General features: G+C 44.1%; 1 protein-coding gene across 1 annotated transcript in view; it reads left to right on the forward strand.

The window, feature by feature from the left end:
- The window catches only part of LOC144019770 (uncharacterized), an 83620-nt gene that overhangs the window by 5843 nt on the left and 54269 nt on the right, over positions 1-23508 (forward strand). The window contains exons 2-10 of the mRNA XM_077523030.1: positions 1137-1166; positions 4057-4156; positions 5452-5569; positions 5637-5760; positions 6626-6702; positions 6827-6887; positions 7535-7570; positions 7953-8160; positions 8302-22707. Of these exons, the coding sequence (XP_077379156.1) occupies positions 1137-1166; positions 4057-4156; positions 5452-5569; positions 5637-5760; positions 6626-6702; positions 6827-6887; positions 7535-7570; positions 7953-8160; positions 8302-22707 (15160 nt within the window). The remainder of the gene's footprint in view (positions 1-1136; positions 1167-4056; positions 4157-5451; positions 5570-5636; positions 5761-6625; positions 6703-6826; positions 6888-7534; positions 7571-7952; positions 8161-8301; positions 22708-23508) is intronic.

The raw sequence follows: 23508 nt of genomic DNA on the forward strand, positions 1-23508 counted from the left end.
GGACGTTTTTGTCTCATCTTCATTAGTCGACGAAAATGCATATTGATTTAGTCCTAGTTATTGTTAGTTAATGAGGGTTTAAGTCTAGTCTCGTCTAGTTTTAGTCCGGTGAAAAATGTACGTTGACGAAATTATTTTCTTTAGTTTTTGTTGACAAAATTAACACAACTAGCGACCAATTTGTCCATCCTTCCTACTGCAAAACCCACTGCTCACTACCTATCACCAGGCTACTCAGGGCCCAAATAATAATAATAATGTGCACTACATAAAGAAATACTAAGGCTTATATTACAATTCGTAAATTACATTAGATCAGATGCAGCTAATGGTTGCGTGCCAACGAGAAGTACGAGTGTAACACGTCATTTGGGCTAGGGAAGAATTGTAAACAACCTGACATACAAGACACATTTTTACACCATTGCTTGCTTTGCTCTGCTCCACACTTACATTCACATGTGCTAGCTATATGTTATCTTAACAGAAGATGACTCAAGAAGCTCAAGAACCAGAACATCTAATGCAGCAGAATGGTTAGAGGCAGTCTGCTGAGGCCGCCCTTTTTTCTGTTAAGAAATGATTGCCAACTTGACCACACATGTACTCAGCAATCTTCCACTCACATGCACACACATAGACACACAAGTACACTGTGTTCCAACGATGTTTTGCATTTGCATTATTGGAGTTGGAACACCTATGTAACTAGGGGTGTGGAAACCAAATAAAAAGAAAGGGTGAGGAGGGGATTTTTTTTCAGAGTGCAGTAGTGAATTGTATCAGTCAGTTCCTCTCCTCTCTCCTCGTGAGCCTTGAACTGAGTGTTTTTTGTGTCGTGTTTAATAGATGTCAAACAGGTAAACCTGACATGTGGTTTTTCGGCATGTTCTTCACTTTTCGACCATGATTGAATAAATGTCCAAGTGGATTTACATGGAAACCTCAGTGAGATAATCACTATAGCGTTAATTGCCAATTAACTTTTTTCCACGTTAAATGTCATTTGACATTTGCGCTGCATGAACATGCCGTTAGTTCGAAAGCCACAGGTTTGGTCTCACAATGATCATGTTTGTTTGACAACATTTTAAAAGTAACGTGATATTAACATTTGTTTTTGTTTTTCTCCACAGTGAAGAAAGCCAAACTTCACGGGCCTCCAGGTGAGAGCTCTTCATGTTTGTTTCAGCTTTCATCTTTCTTTGCAGGAAGAGAACCAGGATCTTTTATAGTTCAAGTCGGTACTCGGGCAGTAGCATCGTGACCCAGGACGATGAGTCTTTAAGACAGCAATAGAACATTTAACCACAGTTGTACATAGCCAACGCTGATCCAGTTTCACATGATCTGACAAAATTGGTAAGAGTCGAATTCTGATAAGCTTTGTCTAACCATAACGTCACCAGATCTGCAGGCCTTAACCAAGGGTTTTAATTTGGCAAGTGACTCAAGGTGGTTTGTTTCAAACGTTTCCAGAAAATTGTGGAAAGAATTGTGGGAAAATTACAATTTCTGGTAGACGTTTGCTGATGCGTCTTGGCAACATAAGAAATTAAGAGTCATTTTTGTTGATTGTTTTCTCCATTATTTTTATATTTCTGTAGAACTCTTCTAGCCAGTTCTTGTTGGTACTCATGTAGAATTGGGAATTGTCCTTTAGAGACTTGAGTATTGGTTCTTATGTCCCCTCGCGCAAAATGTTTTGCAGTTAGGTCAGACATGACAGAAGAAAAAGAGGCGTCCCAGTCTGCTGTTCCACTTTAGAAAACTTGATCTGATTTTTTGCTAATAAGCGATATGTTTGGTCGCCCCGGGGGGGAGCGGACGCTCAAATCCCAGAGGCGGGATGGGATGTCCCTGGAGATGATTGGCCTGGAAAATGTGTCACTCCCTAAATTAGTCTGGCAATCATTTTGATTTTGCCTGTGTCCGATGTGGACATTGAATTCTTTGCATGCCCTCTCAGCTGAGTTTTACAATGACACTTGAACTCTAACTTGAGGCGTAGTTTTCTGGAACTTTCCTGAAGCCGGTTTCACGGAGTGAAATGAAATTTGGAAGACCCATTTGGCAGACTTTCATGAGCAGACCTAAAAAAAAAAATTAAAAAAAATAAAAAAATAAAAAACTCAAGCCGCCATGCCCGAAAAGATACAGGAAGTCAACCATTTTGGTCTGAACTTAGTGGCCATTTTAGCATCAATTTTGTCATTTGTCCTTCAAAGTTGAACTCCTCAAAGAGTGTTTTTTGAAAATTCAGCCCCCGAAGCCAGTTTCACTTAGGAATATGAGATTTGGTAAACTTATCTATCATGAGTAGACCCACAAAAATGTCTCAATGAACCATGTTCAAAAAGACACAGGAAGTCAGCCACACTGGTGTAAAGCAGCCATTTTAGTGTGAATTTGGTCATTTCTGGGCTCCTTTGTATTTATTTTGTATTTTTGGGAGGGGGGGGGGTTATTAAAAACAGTTTCACTTGGCAACGTGAAATTTGGTAAATATGGTTATCACAAGTGGACTGCCTGAAGAAGCCATGTTTAAAAAGACAGGAAGTCGGCCAATTTTGAGTTTTTTTTTTATGTATTTATTTCTTCAGCCTCCAAAGGCAGTTGAAATTAACTACATGAACTCTGGCAACTATGTCAATGAGTAGACCCACAAAAGTCGCAAGAACCCATTCAAAAATTCACAGGTGGTCGTTCATTTTGCTTTTAAGATTCCATTATAGTGTAGATTGTATCATTTTCAGTGGTCCTTTGGATGTTTTGAAAATTAAGCCCACAAAGTGGGTTGGACTTAGGAACATTATTATTTGTTAGGCCTGTCTATCATGAGTAGACCCCCAAAAAGTATGAAAAGCCATATCTGAAAACAGAGTAAAAGTACAGATTTGGGTTGAAGCAGCCACTTTTGGGTCGGATTTTTGTCATAATTTGGAGGGATCCTTTCAATGTTTTGAAAATTCAGCCCCCTAAGTGTTCTAACATGACATTTGTTCTATGATGACCAAAAAGTCTCAAGAAGCCAAAAAACAAAATAATGTATTTTGTTTTTAAGCAAACATTGTCGGTTCATTTTGGCCATTTCGTTTTGCACTAAAGGACTCATTTAGATCCAGTCAATATGAATTCATCTAAAGATTTTCTCCCCCATTCCCAATGCTCCCATCACTGGTAATAGAGCATTCGCTACCCACCGAGCGTCGACTAAATGTCATCTCGGCGGGCCGCGCTGCACACGTCCATGTGTGACCGAAATATAACTTATTTATTTTCATAAGTGGTCGACTCTTAATTATAAATGACGCACGCTGCCCCCCCCAGAGAGAGGTCTACTGCATGCTGGGAAACGCCCTGCTGCTCATTGAAGGAAAGTGAATATTGGCAAAACAAATAAACGGGGGAAAAAATGAACACCATGTGTCACGATTGTGTGAATCGCTAAGTGAATGATGGATGAGATTCGCCATGAACTCTTTCACGCGCCAGTCACTAACCTTCAACATTTATGTTACAAGAATTCAGTGCAGTGAAAACACGACAGGGAGAATGTCTCTTCTCCTAGTTCCAGTGAGCGCTCGAGTAGTAGAATTCTACTCCCTTGAGATGCATGATTAATTGCAGTGTACACAAAGTAGAAACTAAATCATCTGATATGATCTCATACGTTTAGTCAACACTCGAGCAGGAGACTTGTGACTCAGCAGGGAGCTGCTCATCAATTGTTAGCACAAATTTTGCATGAACAAAATGCAGAATTAACTTTCGAATAGCCATGTTTAGTGTCCAATTCGTTATAATTGCAAGTCTTACTTAACTAACTTAAGCAAATTTCCCAGAAAAGTAGCTCATGTTCTTTTGTGTGTTTGGCAAAAAGCCTGCGTTTATTTACCTAACAACAACTATAAACTAGGGGAACTTGCTTAAAAGACAAAAACAAAAATGATCTCCTCATTCTAGTTGGAACTCGAGCAGTACAATTCCAGCCCAGCCTGGGCCATGTGTTCATTTTCTAAAAAGTGTTTTTTGCAATTTATTTTGTCTTTACAGATAAATTCAACGCCTACGTGACACTAAAAGTTCAAAATGTGAAGAGTACGACCATCGCGGTACGCGGCAACCAGCCGTGCTGGGAGCAAGACTTCATGTTGTGAGTAGATGCTAAATGCTAAACGGGGAGCAGAAGCTCATTTTGATTTTTTTTTGGGGGGAATCGCATTCAGACAAATTCCTATTGAAGTTGACGAAGCGAGACGCCGAGAAACCCCCGTGGCTGAATGGTGCTAACATGCTAATTAGCGCCCCTTGTCTCATTAGCGGCGGGTTGGCAGCGGGGGCTGTTTTTGTGAGTGGCCCCCCTCCAAATGACATGCGTCAATCAAACATGACGGCACAAAAAAAAAAAAGGCAAGGAAATGTGTGCGCGCGCACACACACCAGCCGTGATGACTGACAACCAAAGTTAGACGGCGTGAACATCATGAATATGCAAATAAGGAGGAGACAGCCTGGATGCTGCACATCTGTCTTCAAACATTCAAATTGTATTTTGGGCACCCAAATTGAACACAAATGAATAAAAAGTTTTATTTTGGGATAAAACTGATGCATCTCTTCCACAAAACGATACTTTTTTATGACAAAAATGATGCAACGTGCTTGTTTCACAAAAAAAAAATTAATGCCTTGCCATTAACTCATTTGGTCCCAAAAAGGTATAAATACGTTCTATTTTAAATGTTTTAAATGTCCCAAAGATTTATTTATAAGGTTTATATATATATATATATATATATATATATATATATATATATATATATATATATATATATATATATATATATATATATATATATATATATATATATATATTTATTTATTTTATTATTTTATGCTAGAGCATAAGCATACAGAAGGCTTTGATGCAGATTCTCAACTTCAGAGAACGGAGAAGCAATGGTTGTAATTACAAAAGCGACGAGCAGGTGGCAGCAGAGTATAAGAGATCAACCAGGGCCATTTTGAAAACAAGCTCTTTCCCCACAATTCTAAACAGATTTGTGAATAATAAGTAAACTTAGCTATATTCTAATGCTAATTGCTGCAAAACGGAAACAGATAGAAATGTACTTTTTTCTGATAAAAGAGATGAATCTTTCTTTTGGTAGGTTCCATGTTTTGATAGTTATAGAACACAATATTCTGTGGACCTTGCAAAATCAGTCAAAATCCAGTAAAAGGGGTTGCTTCAGTAAAAATGGCTTGGAGTGAGTAAGTTAAAGATGATATTGTTTTGCTTATTCAGTCAGTCAGTAATTTTTCATGAATTAAAGCCTCATAAATAAGGTATTTTCCCATTGAAACATTCAATGAGAATTTTATCATGAACCCTTTTGTTTTATATGTGGAGGTAACGCCGTATTAATTTTTGTGTTTGTTGTGTAGTGAAATCAGTCATCAGGATTCCGGCCTGGTGGCAGAACTATGGAACAAGGGTTTAATATGGGACACTTTGATAGGCACGGCTCTCCTACCACTTGACACCATTCGACAGTCCAATGAGGTAACAACACAAACATGCACACTCACGTACACACACACAGTCGTCCAATGTGTTGGATGTGTTCTAGGAGGGTCCTGGAGAATGGACTTGTCTGGACTCGGAGGTTCTGATGAGGGAAGACGAGATCTTCGGTACCACCAAGCCAACTTCGCACCAAGTGCTGCTGGACGCACGCTTCGAGATGCCTTTTGGTCAGTTACGCTAACACAGTGCTCGACATCCTGACGTACTTAAAGAACCATTTCAACTGTCTGCCACAGGGGGGGGAAAAATTAAGCTAGTATTTTGGTTCAGGGTCTAAAGTCTGGGTTGGGGCTTTAAATTTAGGTTTGAAGGCAGGTTTGGTGTAAAAATTAGGGTTTCTAGACAAAGTTGGGTTGAGTGTTCAAACAAAGAGTTGGGTTTCCAGTTCGTGTTTAAGCCAGGTGTAGGGTTTCAAATCAGGACTTCGAGACAAGGTTTCAAATTAGGGTAGTGTTTCCAAGTTGGAGTTTTTAAGCAAGGGTTACTGCTTCAAAGTGAGGTAACAAATTAGGGTTTGAAATTTGGGTTCCAAACCTGGGTTAGGTCTTCAAGTTACAATTTCAAGCAAGGTTTACGATTTCAAATTAGGGCTTAGGGACAGCGTTGCCAAACAAAGGCTGTTTTCAAAACAGGATTCGTGTCAAAGCCAATGTTGGGGTTTGAATGATGGTTTTGTCTCATATTTAGGGGTTTAAATTAGGGCTTAGAGCTAAAGTCAGGGTTTCAAGCCTGCAGGTTAGGTTTTCAACCAGGATAAGGTTTGAATTAGGGCTTCAAAACTTTAGGCCAATTAGGGTTTCAAGTCAGGGTTGGGGTTTCAAATTTAGGGTATTTAGCAAGGGTTAGTTTTTAATGTGTGGTTTTCAAACAAATTCAGCTTGGAAAAGTGTCAGTAGGAGTAATCAGGTCAGTTGTTTTTGCATACAGTATTTGTACAGTACATGAAGAGGCATACGGTATGGACTTGTTTCATTATATTATTCATTATAATGTAGATAATGTTCATATTTGTTGTTGGGTTTTGTGTTGCAGACATCCCAGAGGACGAAGCTCAATATTGGACTCGCAAACTGGATCGCATTAACAACATGAACATTGACGAGCAGGACGTGAGTTGACTTTTCCTTTTGTGCATTCTGCTGACACCTGCAGGTCGACAATGCTCTTTACAGTTACGTACATGATCACCGTACTGAAGCATGAATATGAATTCTGACTTTTTGTGTCTGTCAGTTTGCGCCACATGACGACACCATTCACAGAGGACGGTTGGCGTCTGTGCCGTCGCAGTGCTGTGAGTAGCCAATTTCCACATTCATAATTCAGAATTCATGCACGCTCACCGGCCACTTCATTAGGTACACCTCCTCATGTGATCCAGTGCAATTCATGCTTACGTGAGTGTCAATTTAGTAGAAACATCAACAATTATGCATACATTGTTTACATGTTGATGTTGGGGTCTGATGATTATTTTGACTTTAATTAAGATTAGGGTTTGAAGCCTGCTTTGGCTTTCAAATGAGGGCTTTATGGTGAGGGTTTCAAGCTAAGATTGGGGTTTTAATTAAATACGGGTTATGGCTTTAAGTTAGGGTTTCGAAACTAGGTTAAGATTTGAAAGAAGGGCTAGAGTTTGAAATTAGGGCTTAATTAGGTCATTAAGGTAGCGTTGAGGTTTGAAATAAGGTTTGGTCATGATCATGTGAAAAGAAAGTTCAGCACCATCTACATAGGATGAATGCACAAAATGAACTTCCACTGGATATTCTTCTCTTGCTCCGTTTTTGGAGAACATGTTGCAAAAACAGCCAAAGGAAAAGTATCTTCACCATCATCATCATCATCATCATCATCATCATCATCATATCTTCTTGGTCATCATCATCGTCCTTAGTGACCTTTCTTGTTCTTGTGGTTTTCCTGCTTGCTGGCCACCAGGCAACTGGACTTATTTTGGATGGACTGACCAGCAAAGTACGTACAGAGAATTCAAATTAGGGATTCAAACCAGGGTTTATGTTTTAAACAAGGGTTAGGATTTCATTTAATTCACTTCCAGCTTGGCTTCAAGAGATTCAAATTAGTGGTTCAAAGCATGGTTACGTTTGTGAGTTGCAATACACATTTTCACCACCAGAGAGAAGCATTGCTCTAAATTTACTTACATGTTTCTCAAGTAGTCCGCATCCTTACTCAGAATTTGTTGGGCTGATTTAGCAATGCATACAAACTTTATCAGACAAAACAAAAAAACACGTCTTTAAAAAAAAAAAAAAAAATTATTCTAAAGGAAGAAAGTGACAGTGATTGTGACCTTTTTTCAAAAGTGTTGTGTCCCTTGTTGTGTTTGTCGCAGCTTTAGACGACCATGACAGTGCAATGGATGACCATGACAGCGAAGCGGGCATCCGAGTGCCGCCTCCGCGCTACCACAACGCCTCACAGTCCAACTCATCGGCCCACCAGTACCCAATCGGGGGCCGGGTCCAGCACCAGCAGCTCTTGCGGGACTCGGACTCGGTGCACAGCTTCGAGATGGACCAGACAAACCTGCGGAGTTCCAGGTAAACACGAACTGCTGTGACTGTTTTTTTGTTTCTCATTTGGTGCTTTCTTTTCTGTCTTCCATGTTAACACTTTTTCTTTTCTTTGTGTCATCTTTCATTGCTGTTGCACTTTTTCTTTTCCTTTGCATTCGCGCCCAGGCGGTCAAGCAGCAGGCGCAGCGTAAGAATAGTCCCAGTGGACTCAGGCATGGGCGTAGAGGACTGGGAAGGCAAGTACAAAGTGCCCGACTCGGGAGTCCTGGGTGACTACTTGGACCAGGAGCAGAAGATGTGGGAAGACGAGGACAAGAGCATCATCTATCGCCTCACAGATGCGCCAACACCACATGAGTCCAGGAGAAGTAGGTTCTACCAGACAGTGGAGTGCGATGCTCTCTCCCCCGAAGACCGTAAGGCGCACCGCCGGCCACCAGGTTGCGGCACTGGGGACGTCCGCTTGGTTTACCGGGAAGCCGGAAGCTTTGAGGATGAGTCCTCCCCTCCTGAGATTGACATCATCCCGTCAATCAAACGCCTCCAGCAGCATGTGGACCGCAAAGGTCTACTCTTCAAGACTAGGCTGTGGGCCAAGACTGCGTTGGAGGACAGCTACGCGGCGTTCCGTGAGGAGGAGGCGGCCAGAGAAGCGGCCAGGATCAGGAGCGAATTTGGATCTGTGGGTTCCGATGAAATGCAATCCTTCGGATCGGATGAGGAACTTGAGGACCTGATGTTCACCGAGGCGGATGTCACATACGAATATGAGTCGTACCAATACCCTAGTAGGTATGCACCTCACCTTGGAGTGTCTGGAATGGGCCCAGACCCCAGCTTGTTGCCCGAGGATGAGACCTGTGAGGACTACATTGACCCGATGGATGAACTCAAGTGCTTGGTTGACTCTGTTTCACAATACTTGGCCGTGAAAGAGGAGGAACTCAACAGCTATGAGTCGCAGCAGAAACCAGTGAGGCGAAAACTGCCATCCCTGCCAGTTGTGCTGCCTGAGGACAGTAAAAGTGAGGACGTCAAAGCCGAGGACGTCAAAACCGAGGACACTAAAGCTGAGGACAAAGCGGGTGTTAAAAACGTCATGACGTCATTGTTCAGTACAATTACAGGATCCAAAACCACCACTGAAGCAGAGGCTTCAGAGCATCCCAAGACTCCCGCTGCTGACTCCGGTATCTTCAAATTACTGTCCATGGTCCCAAAAAGCAGCCCCGAAGCCACAGAAACATCTGGGGTGATGTCCACAGACCCACCGCCCTCCAAAGTGTTCCCCCAGGCTGAGTCTGGCATCTCCAAGTTACTTTCTTTCATCCCCAAAAGCGGCGGAACGTCCCCCCCTGTGGCCATCGTTCCCCCCGCCTCCCAAGAGCCTCCCACTGAGAAAAGGTTTTCCCTGCAGTCGCTGATGCCTTTCCAATCATCAGAATCCACTCGGCAACCTGAAGCTAGCCAGACCTCTACTAGTATAGAGGTACAAGGTGATAACCAGACCACTTCTGGTTTTGAATCTGTGCTGGGTAGGCTTAGTCCTATGAGGCTGTTTTCCGGCACACCACCCTCAAGAGAACCATCCCCATCTAGAGAGCCTTCCCCTCAAGCATCAGAACAACAAAGTACATCAGCCACCAGCAATGACCCTGCAACCCCAGTCTCAAGTCCTAACAATATTTCACAAGCACAATCGAGACCAAATTCTGAGAGTGGATCCGTTGAGCTCTTTCCAGACACAGGAAGTGGATCAGTAGAGCTTCTCCCAGAGACAGAATCATCTGGTGAATTAGCGGATATACAGCAAAGAACTCCCTTACTACCAGAACCAAAACCTGAAACCACCCCAGAACATACAGGCTTGTTCAGTCCTTTTAGAAAATCTCTCTCCAGTTTGATATCTACAAATCCTCCTGAAAGCTCCACAACAAGTCCCAAACCGACAGAGGAATCATTTTTAAGCGGCAAACTCAAGATCCCATTCTTCTCCTCTGAAGAGCCTCCCATCGCAAGCCAAGCAAAACCCGAGGGAGGGGTTCTCTCTGGGTTTCTTAAGTTTGCCACTGGGGAGGACACCAGTGTGCAGCCAAGGAGTCCATCGCCAAGTCCCGCGAGAACGCCCTCACCGATCCGCGCGGCACTACTTGAAAGCACCCCAAAAGGAAACACTGAAACAGGCTGGTTTTCAAACCTGTTCAAAGTGACTCAAAGTGAACCGGCTATGGAACCCGCAAAGGCTCCAGTGACACCCAGTGTGACACTCACTAAACCTAGTGGCCTAACGGAACCGCACACTGAGCAATCAGAGGAAGCTGCTGGCAGGTTAGAAACATTGTCAGCCAACAATCTGCAAAGTCAGGCTGATGTCCAAACTAAGGATCAACCAGAATCACTATCAGAAACTCCACAGCCTCAAGGGTTTTTGTCTGGGTTGTTGAAACTTGGCCCTACCGAGGAGTCTAAACAAAGCCAAGGAGGGAACAGTCAGCCTCAACAAGAAGGACTCTTTTCAGGGATATTTTCCTCACCGTCTCCACCTGCAGCTCAAACACAGAACCCTACGGCTCAACCATCAGCAGGACTCTTATCTGGATTCTTAAAATTTGCCTCTGACAACATGTCGGCCCCTATAAATCAGCCACCGGCAAAAGGGCCACAAAGCCAATCTGGCCAAGTACCTGGTCAAGGACAAGCTGCAGGTGCGCAACCCCCAATTGGTGGACTGTTGTCTGGGCTCTTAAAAAAAGCCACAGACTCTGTTACTCAACCTAGTCAGGAGGTCAAAACAGATAGCGCAAATGAAATTACTAAAATGACTGAAAATGAACAAAACTTACCTCAAGAGACACCTCAGTCACTGGTTCCATCAGGAGAAATCAAATCTGATTCATTGGAAAGTTCTCCCCCTGATAAGCTGGACCAGCAAGTAGTGGTTACCTCAGATCATCAACAAAAACTACCACCAAAAACCACACTGACAACATCACAGCCACTGAAAGGGACTTCGACAACCGAAGGTGCACGGTCAGCCAATCAACAGTCAGGCAATTTATTGTCTGGGCTTTTTAACAAGATTGTAGAACCTACATCTGCCGCATCTCAGCCACAGTCAGCGACCCCTCAGCAAGGTGGCTTCCTCTCTGGCCTCTTTGGAATCGGGAGCCAGGACCCGGCCCCCGAAAATTCACAGAACCAGCAAACAAGTGGTACACCAGGACGGCAACCATCTCAGCAGACGGGCATCAGACCGAACTTACACAGGCAAAACCAAATCCCCCCACAACAGAACCCAAGTAGTCCCGCAGGGATGCTCACTGGATTTTTTAGCAAAATTGCAGATGTGGGAACCCCGCCGACTGTTGCGTCGCCAGGTTGTCAACAAGATCAGCAAAAAACACAAACAACAGGGCCTAAGACAATCCAGCAACCTCCTAATCAACAAGGTGGTTTCTTGTCTGGACTCTTTTCATCAAGTCCTCCTACCCAAATCCAGCAGCAGCAGCAGCAGCAGCAGCAGCAGCAGCAGCAACCACCTGTGAGTCCTTCCAACAGGCAGCCACTGCGAAGGCAAAGCCAAATACCCCAACAACCTGCTGCCCCTGTGGCTGAGCCACAACAGGGAGGATTGTTGTCAGGGCTGTTCAGTAAATTAACCACCGATAACACACCACAAAAAACGACCCCGCATGGGGGCCTTCAACAGGGCGGTAAATCAAACACTACTGAATCTCAGCAAAATGCAGGGCCATCTGGTAACCAGGGAGGATTCCTTTCTGGGCTATTAAGTCAAACACCGTCTGCACAGCAGCAACCGTTGAAAAAAAGCCCTCAAACTGCCGCAACTGATCATTCCAGTCAAGGTGGAGGTTTACTCTCAGGTTTTCTGAAGCTTGCATCTGGTGAGAGCACACCTCAGGAACACCAGGTACCCAAAACTGAGGGTGGTAAACCTGGCCAAAGTCCAGCCCCATCTGAATCAGGTGGGATATTTTCTGGCCTGCTCAACAAAATTTCCGTTAATGTGGAACAAACATCGTCTGCAGCTGACCAAGCAAACCGTAAAACAATTAAGCAACAGCAACAACCGCGTGCGGGACAAGGACGACCGCAGATTCAGAGAACAAAACCAGTGGAAACGCATTCCGAACCTGATATGGTGGGAGAGAAGGATTCAAAAGATCAAAAGGGCTTCCTCTCAGGTCTGTTCAGTGCCACAGAGGAGTCATCCTCAAAAACCTCCATCCTTATAAAGGGCGAAACAAAACCATCCAGTGCAAGTAACACATCTCCTGGTCTGTTGTCAAGCATTTTTAAAACAGCTCCCAGTGATAAGAGCGCTTCTGCTCAGGAAAAGGAACCAGAAAAAGGCCTACTTAATCTTTTGTTGCCCAATTCTAAGGATGATACGGCTTCAAATACAGCAGCAGACACATCTTCTTCAGTTACAGTTTCATTGGGTCTCAAACCCCCAGAAGAAATTCCGCCACAGGTTTTGAAAGTTCCCACGGTGTCCCCTACCCAGAGTTACCTTGAGGAAATTCAGCGTCTCTTGTACGGGACGGCAGGAGAGTACGGCTACAAAGACCTTTTGTACAACTTCACAGAGCATGGCGTGATTCTGCCAGAGCTTTATGAGCACCAGTGTCTTATTGAAGCGCTTCTGTGGCAGCAGCTCAATGACTACGCACTTGCCGAGGCTCTTGCCACTCAGGCTCATGAAGTCTACCAGGAATGCCAAGCACCTTCGACTGCTGTAGGCAGAGTGCCCCAGTGGCAGAGTCACGCACGGCTTAGTCCTAAAGAAATGGATATTAGTCATTTTAATGTTCCATCACATCCGTGGAAAGATCCTGCCGCCCAATTTTTTGAGAGCAGAAATCGTTTCTTGGAACCGGATGAAGACCTAGTTTTGTTTGACATGACCTGCAGGAACAAGATGCCCTGGACTAGCTGCGACCACTTGGATGAACTTGGCAGGAAGTGCCAACCCTGGATCACACAGGGCAGTGGTTTAAATCTGTCTAGCGAAAAGTCAAAGACCAGACTTAACCGATGTCAGTCCCTTACCGAGTTCAACTATGCATCGGAAAATGCAGCAGCTTTAAAAGATGTGACTGTCGATGACTTTAGTTTGAAGTCGGCTACAGAGTTTTTGAAACAACTTGCCACCAAAAAAGGTCCGGTGGATCTAACTCGAGGCGCCATTGATTTAAGCAGATCAGCTGGGGGCTCAGTGCTCCGTGATGATGACATGTTTTTTGAGGACTCAGAATGGTACCACCAATGGCTATCCCTGCTGGATCAAGGGCTCTGGTGGCCAGCAGAAGCTGGAGACTGCGGATATTACGTGTACACCAATGGAGACTTTATTTATTCTCTTTTAACCGACAGAGCTGGTAGACACCTTTATGCTTGTGCCGCACCGGAAGACCTACAGACACTCAGTAACATTACAGAAAACATTGCAAACATTCTGACTCAGAAAGAAAAGGAAAAAGTAACCTTGTGTGGATTTAAAATCCCCCTCTGCCTGGAAGAAAAAGCCCCTTGGTTTCCAGAACAACTGCACACCAGATCGGGGCTCCCGGATGCTCCGGAGGATCTCACCTCAGCCCTATATAAAGGCGAAAAAATCATGAACATGAACTTGGAAAGTTTCTCTCAGATGTTTCAGGAGTCCCTGTCCTCACAGTTAGAAGCCCCCGTGGACTTCACAGTGTATAAACTGAAAAAGATCACGGTGGGAGCAGCAGAAAACATTCACAGCCACTGCGAGTCACCATTGAAAGCTGCTGATCTGACAGTAAACTCATGTAAAGTGGTTCACAGAGGACCATATTGGATAAATCAAGGGGTGAAAGACGTGCCAACATCCCCAACTCCACCTTCTCCAAAGTCCTATAAGCCAATATCTCCCAAGAAACATCACCAAATCCCTGAAATTAGGATTGGACATGTGGATGATGCACTTGTTGACCAATCTCAACAAAAAACAAAATCTGTTGTTTCAAGAGCAAACTTGCCCAAGTCAGCTGATCCTGATGTGAAAAAATCTCATCCACTTCCATCGTCAACAGCTGCCTCACCTGGTAAGCTGTCCTCAATTGTCCCCACGACCCTTCCTCAGACTTCATCAGTATCAAAGATACCTCAACCCATGCAAAGGAAACTTCCCCCTGCACCAAATGTTACTCCGGTCCCTTCAGTTCCCTCATCACCAATAGCATCAGCTGCTTCAACCACTATTTCTTCTTCGCAGCGACCTCGACTAGCAAGGCAGCAATCTCAGGTAGACAAGCCCAGAGACTCGTCACAAACCACCAAGACTGCAGTCTCTGGGGTTGACAATGCCAGTAAAATCCCCTCCGCAGATCCTCCATCACCCATTCTGAAAGATTCCTGCAAAGAACCACCGCAGTTACACATCCTGAATCCCTGTGCAAATGATGAAGCCAAACTTTACAACAGGAACTGTTACATTGGCTTATCGTCTGGACCTCGGCTGGCCGAAAAAGTCTTGGATTTCTCCACCACAAGCAATAAGAACAAGCCATCAACTGAAAAAGATCTCCAAATGGAAAAATTGAAGCAAAGATTGGAGGTTGTTGACCTTTCTAAACACAAGTTGAAAAGATGTGAGGAATCAGAGGAAAATGTGGTCTTGACTGAAAATATGGCTGTCAATCTGACCAAACAAAGGGAGGAAAATGAGGTGGAGTGGCATTTTGCAGATACTGCAACTAATTCGGGACCCTCACAGGTCACCTACTCTCCTGCTGATCAACGTTGCACACCAGGAGGGAGGTCATCCAGTCCTCAGATGCATGTCCGAAGTCCATCTGTGTCAAAAAGTACTGCTATTCATGCAGATGAACGCAATAATGCAACATCTTCTGCCAGGAAAGAGGCAAATCAAGTGGATTGTTTCATCCATGTGGCAAAACCAGACTCAATACAGTCCATACCATCTTCTCTTCAAATGAGTCTGGTTCCTAAGCAAGTCCACATTGAAGAACAGCAAACAAATTGCGCTTTAAATGTTCAGCTGCAAAAAACAAATTGCGCTTTAAATGTTCAGCTGCAACCACAGGTATCCTTAGTTACTGGCTGGTCATCACAGCAGACTCGTGTTGAAAACAAAAGAGCATCGTTTACATCCACTAACTACCCATCTAGTGAAAACCAGGAGATTACAACACCAGCAAACTTGTTCAAAGCTGTACTAGATATGTCTGCAAAGAGCACAGCCCATCCAAAGTTGCAAAGTCAAGAGACAAATCAAGTGGGATGTTTCACTCAGGTGGGATCAATACCATCTGCATCATCCTCTACCCAAACGAGCCCTGTTCCAGAGCAAGTCCACATTGGAGAACAGCAACCGAATTACCCTTTTAACGATCAGAGGCAGCTATGTGGGCCCTTAGTTACAGATTCTTTGGCACTTCAGATTCAAGTCAAAAGCAGAAGAGCGTCTTTTATATCCACTTCATATCAGTCTCTTGAAAATCAGTCCACTCTGCCGGCAAACTCAGTCAAAGTCATACAAGACATGTCTGCTAAGATGGCAAAACCTCCACCTGTGTCAAAAGACCCAGAGCTGATCATTGAAGCACTTGCACTGACAAAGAGAAAACCAGTTAGACAGGAGAGAAAACACTCAAGTCCGAGTCATCAGGAGTCTCTTGACTTGTCATATAGAGAAGTAACAGAAGTCTCAGGACATGCTGCCTCTGTTGATTCTCATGAAAACCATCAAAAACAGTCAGCTAGGAGAGAGTACATTCAAAGATCCTACCACCGGGCTCTGTCACGTTCTTTCGACCAATCCCCTGAGCAAGCCTCAGCACCTGCCAATTCCATCAAGGCTGCGCTTGACATGTCTTCAAAACCAGCAGGCTTGAAAACGGTACCCGACATGAGAATGAACGATGCCCTGACCAAAGGAATTCCCTTAACCAAAGGAAAACCGACCGACCGCCAATTGGCTCGAATGAATTCTGTCGGCGTTGCACTTATCAAAGATGTTCCCTCTCAAGAATCCTGTGATTGGATTCAATGTCAGGAACGACAGAGTACAGTTTCCCTCCAACCTCAGTTAAATTATTCAGATGCCGTATCACCAGCTATGCTTCTAGCACCAACTTCAGTAATTGCCACCCCGCGAGGTCCACTGGATATGTCACCCAAGCCAGCCGAGAGCACACCAATAAAAGCCACAGAATCCTCATCCGGACTTCATGAAGCCGTTTCACTCATTAATAAGCCAAGTGCACGAGCAATGGCTAGGAAAGACTCTGTTGGCATTCCACTTGTAGTCGAATTAGAATCTACATACCATATGATGCCTCGACATGAATCTCAGCAAAGAAGGATTGATCTGACTGGACTTAACACAACCCTCCACAGTCAGCTATCCAACAATAAGCTTTTGTCCTCCATGGACAAGCAAGTCCAGCAAGCAAACAAACCCGTAGACTTCTCTGCAAAAGACAGCCTAAATACAACACTTATCTCCAGTATTTACACCGAGCCAGAAGATGGACTGCCAATAAATTTCACAAATGTTAATGCAATGAAAGAATCTTTAGAAAAAGAACAAACTGGTAGGCAAATACAGAAGAAGTTGTTGCAAGGTCTAGTGGACCTGACTGTGGATCCTCAAAGTAAGACCACAGATAGTCAACCTGAGAGGGCAAACAATCTTTCCTCACCTGCTTTTTATCAAAGCTGCCTTTACCATCAACAGGAGTACAGAACAGCTCACAGCCCTCAACAAAACTTTAAATACTCACCCTATGATCACACTACTTCTCAGCCAGGTATGACTGACCTTTCTGGAACACAACTTCACTTTGTGCCAAAATCTGATATTCAAGCTATGTCAGACGGCGCATCCTCCAATAGCATATATTACCAGGCCAGTACAGGACGTTTTGAAGCCAAGAAACATGACCAAATAGGTTCAAACACAACACAAATCAATCTTGAAGGCTGCAGGACCCCTTCAGTTACTTCACTACCATTGGTGACAAATTTGACAATGTTGCAAAGACAAGATCCAAGTATTCCTGCGAAACCCAAAATTCTCAAGCAGCAGCCGACTGTAGGTCGCTTAGAGGAAAGCTCCACGCAAAGTGTCACAGGAAGTCTTCAAAAGCCATCCTTTATCCAGAAACAACACGTTCCAGAAACTATCAGGAGTTCTCTGCCTTTGAATCGTCAATCTTCACCTGTGTCAGTTGAAATTCAAGTATCTGAAAAACAAAGACTAGACAATTCATTGAACTCTGCAGACACTCAACCTTTAGGAACAATTACACCCTCTCAATTATCAAAACTGCCTGACTCAAGACGATACCCAGTAACTGTGCACCAAAGTCATGTACCAAATGTACTTTCAACCTCTACCTGTCCTACTCAGTTTGCACCAGGATTTACAGCACTTGTCTCACAATCCATGGCCTCAAAACAAGAACCTTTAAAGCAAACAAGGGAACTAAGTTGTAGACCTGATCTCCAAACAGGTGAACAGGGTGGTAGACCGGAACTACAACGACAGGAAGAGATGCCTTCACCCAACTCAGGATCCTCTTCTGTCAAGGGTTTGGTTTCATTGTTTAGTGGTCTAGGTTCCCAGCTTCATGTCAGTGGAAAAACAGCAGAAGTCACAGACCACCCCACTATAACCAGGTCTACACCTGTGGAACGAAAATCTCAGGTTACCATGGAGATAGGTGGTCATGTTGCACATTCTGCTGATGTGAGCCTGCCATCGGTAGTTAGTACCTTATCTGAACCTGCAAGGTCGCAGAAAGACTTGCCTACTCTACCATCACTCCTTTCTGAATCAAATCACAAAGTTGATATTTTCACATCCAGTAGCTTGACCCATCAGGGATCTATGACATCATCATCCAGTGTCACGGTTCAGCTAGCCCAAAAAATCCAAAAATCAAGACTTCCAAGCTTAGAATCTTCATCAAATGAACCAGACAACACCACACCTTCCAAAGTCAGCCTCAATAAAGACACTACAGTGGATCCCTCACTTAAATTGTCTAAAGATTCATCTGAAGCTATGCCAGAAGAACCCAACACAAAATCCCTTAATCTAAGTACAGGAAGTGACCAACTGCAGAATAAAATGAGCCAACCCAGGTCGATCTACATTGGCATTAATTCTACAGATATGTCGCCTGTTGATAAACTGATGGATCCAAGTGTACCAACACAATATGTCAGACTACCCCATATATTTGTCTCAGCTGCAAGTTCACCAGAAGACGAGTCGAATGAAGACGAGCCCAAAGAATCCAAAGAAGTCAGCACTGATGAAGGTACAACTGCAACTGCTGTAACCCTCTCTGAGTGTCAGAAGGATTCTGAACCTGCTATTGAAGATATATCTTTGGATGATGGAGGTACAGGTGTCAGCACAGAGACCACACAATGCTTATCTGAGAGGTTACCAGAGACTACAATAAATGATTTGAATGCAGATGACCAGAGTCAAGGTGGGGAGCATTCCCTCTCGGAAGCCTTCATCTCAGAAACTAATCTCAAAGCAGAGAGCAATACCGTTTGTGAACCACTTATTGAGAAACCAGTTGCACAACTGGAAGAAGATAAGCCACCTAGTGACCTGACAGCATCAGCCCATAAACCAGAAAAAAGTCCAGAACCTCCAAATGAGGACAAAAGAACACCTTCAGAAATTGTATTGCCTGACGAGTCTCTCAGGAAATTTACAGAACCATCGTCGGATATGAAACCCTCCGAAAAAGTCCAACCTCTTCCTGCTTCTCAAGTCAGTTCTGACAAAGAAGATTCCACGGAAGATAATCCAGCAGTCAAGCTTGATCAACCGCCCAATGAACAACAAGGAAAGAGTTTATTTTCCATGTTTGGTAGATCTACTGCAAGCCCAGAGGAGACTACTTCCCAGCCTGGACTGTCAATACTTGGAGGTATTCTCCCTGGTTCAACTATCAAAGAAACGGCTGGCACTGGTTTACTCTCAATGTTTGGTGGGTCAAGTGCGCCAGTGTCCCCCGAAACCAAAGGACCATTACCCCAACCAACCCAAAAAGAACCACAAGAAAAAGGTCTACTCTCAATGTTTGGTGGGTCCAATGTCTCATCTTCTCCTGAATCCAAACGACCGTCACCCACTTCAACTTCACAAGAACCACAAGGAAAAGGTTTATCCTCCATATTTGGTGGGTTAAATGCCCCGGCATCCCCTGAAACTAAAGGACCAATACCTCAGTCAACCCCACACGAACCACAAGGAAAAGGACTACTCTCAATGTTTGGTGGGGCAAACGCCTCAGCGGCCCCTGAAGCCAAGAGACAGTTGCCTTCTTCAACTTCACAAGAACCACAAGGAAAAGGTTTACTGTCAATGTTTGGTGGGTCAAACACCCCAGCATTCCCTGGAACCAAAGGATCATCACCTTCTTCAACCCCAGAAGAATCACAAGCAAAAAGTTTGCTTTCCATGTTTGGTGGGTCAAACATCCCAGCATCCCCTGGAACTAAAGCACAGTCTCCTTCTTCAACCACACAAGAATCACAAGGAAAAACTTTGTTATCAATGTTTGGTGGTTCCAGTAGTTGTCCACCAGCCGGACCAAGAGGCCAAACTGCTGGAAGTGTACCACCAAGAGGTGCTCCACCTAAAGAACCTCCAGGAAAAACCTTGTTTTCCATGTTTGGTGGATCTGCACCCCAGCAGGGGCCAAGTCCAAGAGGTCCTCCTCCATCTAGTGCTGGGTCTGCTTTATTCGGCGGCATTCTCCAAGGTTCTTCCAATAAAGAAAGGCCAGGTACAGGCCTGTTATCCAAGCTTGGAGGTCCCATTGTCCCGGCTCAAAGTGGACCAAGAATGTCTGCAACAGGACAAACAGCACAAACCGGACTTAGAGCTTCAGAGCCCCCTGGAAAAGGACTGTTCTCGTTGTTTGGTGGACAAAACCAGCAGAATCAGACACATGAATCAGAAAGCGGTTTCAAAGTTTCTTCTGTGTTCTCTCTTGGAGGGAGCTCTGATGGAAACAAAACCAAAACTGGGGTGGGGATGTTTGGGATGTCTTTCACGGAGGAGTCCAAAAAAGAGCCAGAATCAACTGTTGCTAGGAAGGAGGCTAGTAGTACAAGTGAAGATGTAAAACCCCAAGAAAAGAAAGAGGCTCTTCAGATGGAGCCGAGCCCGAGTGAGGACTTAAAACCACCAGAAACAAAAGAATCACGCAAGATGGAGCCCAGCCCAAATGAAGACTTAAAACCTACAGAAATTAAAGGGTCTATCAAGATAGAGCCTAGTCCAAGTGAAGACATCGAACCTCCAGAAATGAATGAGCCTCTCAAGATGGAGCCTAGCTCAAATGAAGACTTAAAACCTCCAGAAATGAATGAGCTTTTCAAGAAGGAGCCGAGCCCAAATGAAGATGTAACCCCCCCTGTGATCACAGATAATGTAGACCCTCAGCCTCCACCTTCACACCCGGATGACTTTTCGACTGAAAAGGAATGTGAAGAAACCCAAGACACCAAACAAACTTTAGAAATTGCTGTTCCGTTAGCTGAAGAAGACATTATAACTAATAAAATTCCATTGTGTACTGAAAATGACACTATAGGGTCAGATGCACAACAAATGATTAGTCTACCAGAAAGTGACACATACCATACGAAAGAAGTTGTGCTTTTGGACAAACAATCAGACAACCAATCGAGTAGAGAAGGCAACAAAGAAGTTAGTGAATCAGAGATGGAAACAGAAGCTAAAAGCCCTTCAGTATTAGAAATGAAAGATAGTGCACACAAATCTAAAGCTGTGACTTGTGATGATGAAGATGTCAGGCCCAGTATGACCGCGGTGCAGCATTTGCAACCTGGTATTGAAGACATACCAATTTCTGAATTAAGAAAACAACATGAACCCGAAGGAACCCCAAGACCCCACACTGAGCAATCAAATCAGAAAGAACAAACTGCAGATGCAGAAAAACCAACAAGTGAATCATCTGATGTCCCTACTGATGAGGGAGTTACAGTGGTGGAGGACGCAACTATAGTTAAAGCAGAGGAACCCACTACAGAACCAATAACTCCATTCCCACCCTTAGAAGCGTCAGAAACTACAAAGGCACCAACTAAGACACACTCTTCAATAGAACCACAATTTGGACCAGACCAACCCTCTGATAGTTGTGCTCCAGTGGTCTCAACAACAGTTGAGGATAAAGGTCCGAGAATAAACCCACCAGAAATCATGCCTTCAGACACAGTGCACATTAAGGCTCCACCATTGGGTCCTGATTTACCTCCACTACAGCCCATAGCGAGACCTATCTCAGGTAGACCATCTGTCCCACAAGGACAACGAATGGGAGCTCCAAGACTGGGAGCCCCCCCACAGATGGGAGGACCGAGAATGCCCGGGCCCAGACCACCGGGACCTCAGAAGCCCTCTGAGCCCACTCCGTTTTCAGGCTTCATGTCTATGTTCTCTAGTACGCCTAGCACACCTAGTAAACAGGCAACTGTTGGTGGATTCTTCTCAAGCTCACCTGGTTCTCTCTTTGGGTCATCTGCTCCTCGTCAACAGCAAAAAACACAACCACAAAAAAGCTCAATTTTTGGGCTTCCAAGTAGCATTTCCCCGGAATCCTTAACGGGAGACATTCTCAGTATGTTCAAGGGTGCCGAAGCTACCAAATCTGAGGAACTTCAGCCTTCATCTGATAAAACTGAAGAACTTGTGAATGCCACAGAAGACCCCATCCCTGAAAAGGGTTCAGTAGAGGAAGGGGAACATACCGATAAGAAAGAAGACAATGAAAGTCCTACCCTTGAACGAGATGTTGACATATCCCCCAAAAATTTAGAGCATGAAGAACACTCTGAGGTATCTGACGAGGCAAAGTCACTTCCTCCTCCTGAAGCCCAAGACCCTACACCCGAGACCAAAACCGCCTTTGAAATACTAAATACTTCTACACCTAAATTTGGCTTTTTATCCGTCGCTGCTGAAGGAACATCGTCAATCGGATCCTTCTTCTCGTCCACTACATCTCTAACTGTGGATGCAAAACCATCTCAGCCCCCACAGACAGAGGGTAGTCTCTTCTCTGGTTTTAAAAGTCTCTCAGTGGGCATTTTCCAGGATGAGAAGCAACCAGGAAAGGAAGAACCATCATCGGTTTTTGGTGTGAAACTTGGTTCGATGTTCGGAACTTCGGATCCTCCCAAGTCTGCTGTTGTCACTACCCAACCGCAGCCCCAAACTCCAAAACCTGCTGAGGAAGTGGACAAACTCTCTCATGGCTCGGGAGATACAGAGAGTGACACAGAAGGGCCGAGTGGGACTTCCAAAACTGGAAGCTGCGACAGCCTAGTCGAGTCACCGCAGACAGGACTCGCTTCCGAGTCAGTGTCTCTGGCAGAATGTTCGGCTGAACCGCAGGTACGAGTGATTCCATGTGAGGGAGATGGCAATGCGGCTACACCACTGAACACTGAGTCTCCGAAGAACCTCCTGACACACGAAACTGCTCCAAGGCTAGTGCTTGTCATCATGCTATTGCTAGCGTTCCCTTTCCTTTTTGTTTCATTTCCTACCCTTCCTGACTTACTCCATCCTTTGTTTAGATGTCCTTGTGTTTTTTTGTTTTTTTTTGTTTTTTACATCAGCCACTGCTATGAACTAACTAGCATGGTACTTAGTAGGTGAGAGACCAGACCTCTGTAAAGTCAAACTTAAAGTTGTAGCAAACGTCTTGAACCAGTTAACCTTTGAATTACTGAACCAACAATTTAGAGGATTCAAGCAATGTACATGTGTTTTTAGAAATTGCGGATCAGTCAGTTTAAAAAAAATAACATAAAATAACATACATGTTTATTCAGGAAACATCAAAGATCATTTAAAGTAACTCGTGAAGTTAATGTATATTTTCATAAACGATGACGACTTACAGTCTGCAACAAATCCGAAAATGTAATTGAAGACAAGTTATAGGCTCCATTGAACCCAACATATAGTACATGTTTTCATAAACGTTATTGTCCGGTTATTGTACGTTGGTATTCAACTAACCTAATGTACAGTGAACCTCCATTTTTTGCGGGTGATACTTTCATGTCCCGAAAAATCTGTGACATAAAGAAACCAACCAAACCGTGTAATTTGCTCCAACGAAAAGTTCAAATGCTAACATAATGCGACACTATAGTATGGTAATTAAAAATTCTCAAATAGCCACTACTTTAACTCCGCAACACATACGAACAATGAAAACAATTTTGTGGCGAGCATGTATGTTTTGGTAAAGGGCAAGCGGTCAACGCAATTTGCAAATG

Source organism: Festucalex cinctus, chromosome 5, assembly GCF_051991245.1.
Source record: "Festucalex cinctus isolate MCC-2025b chromosome 5, RoL_Fcin_1.0, whole genome shotgun sequence".
Classification (NCBI taxonomy): domain Eukaryota; kingdom Metazoa; phylum Chordata; class Actinopteri; order Syngnathiformes; family Syngnathidae; genus Festucalex; species Festucalex cinctus.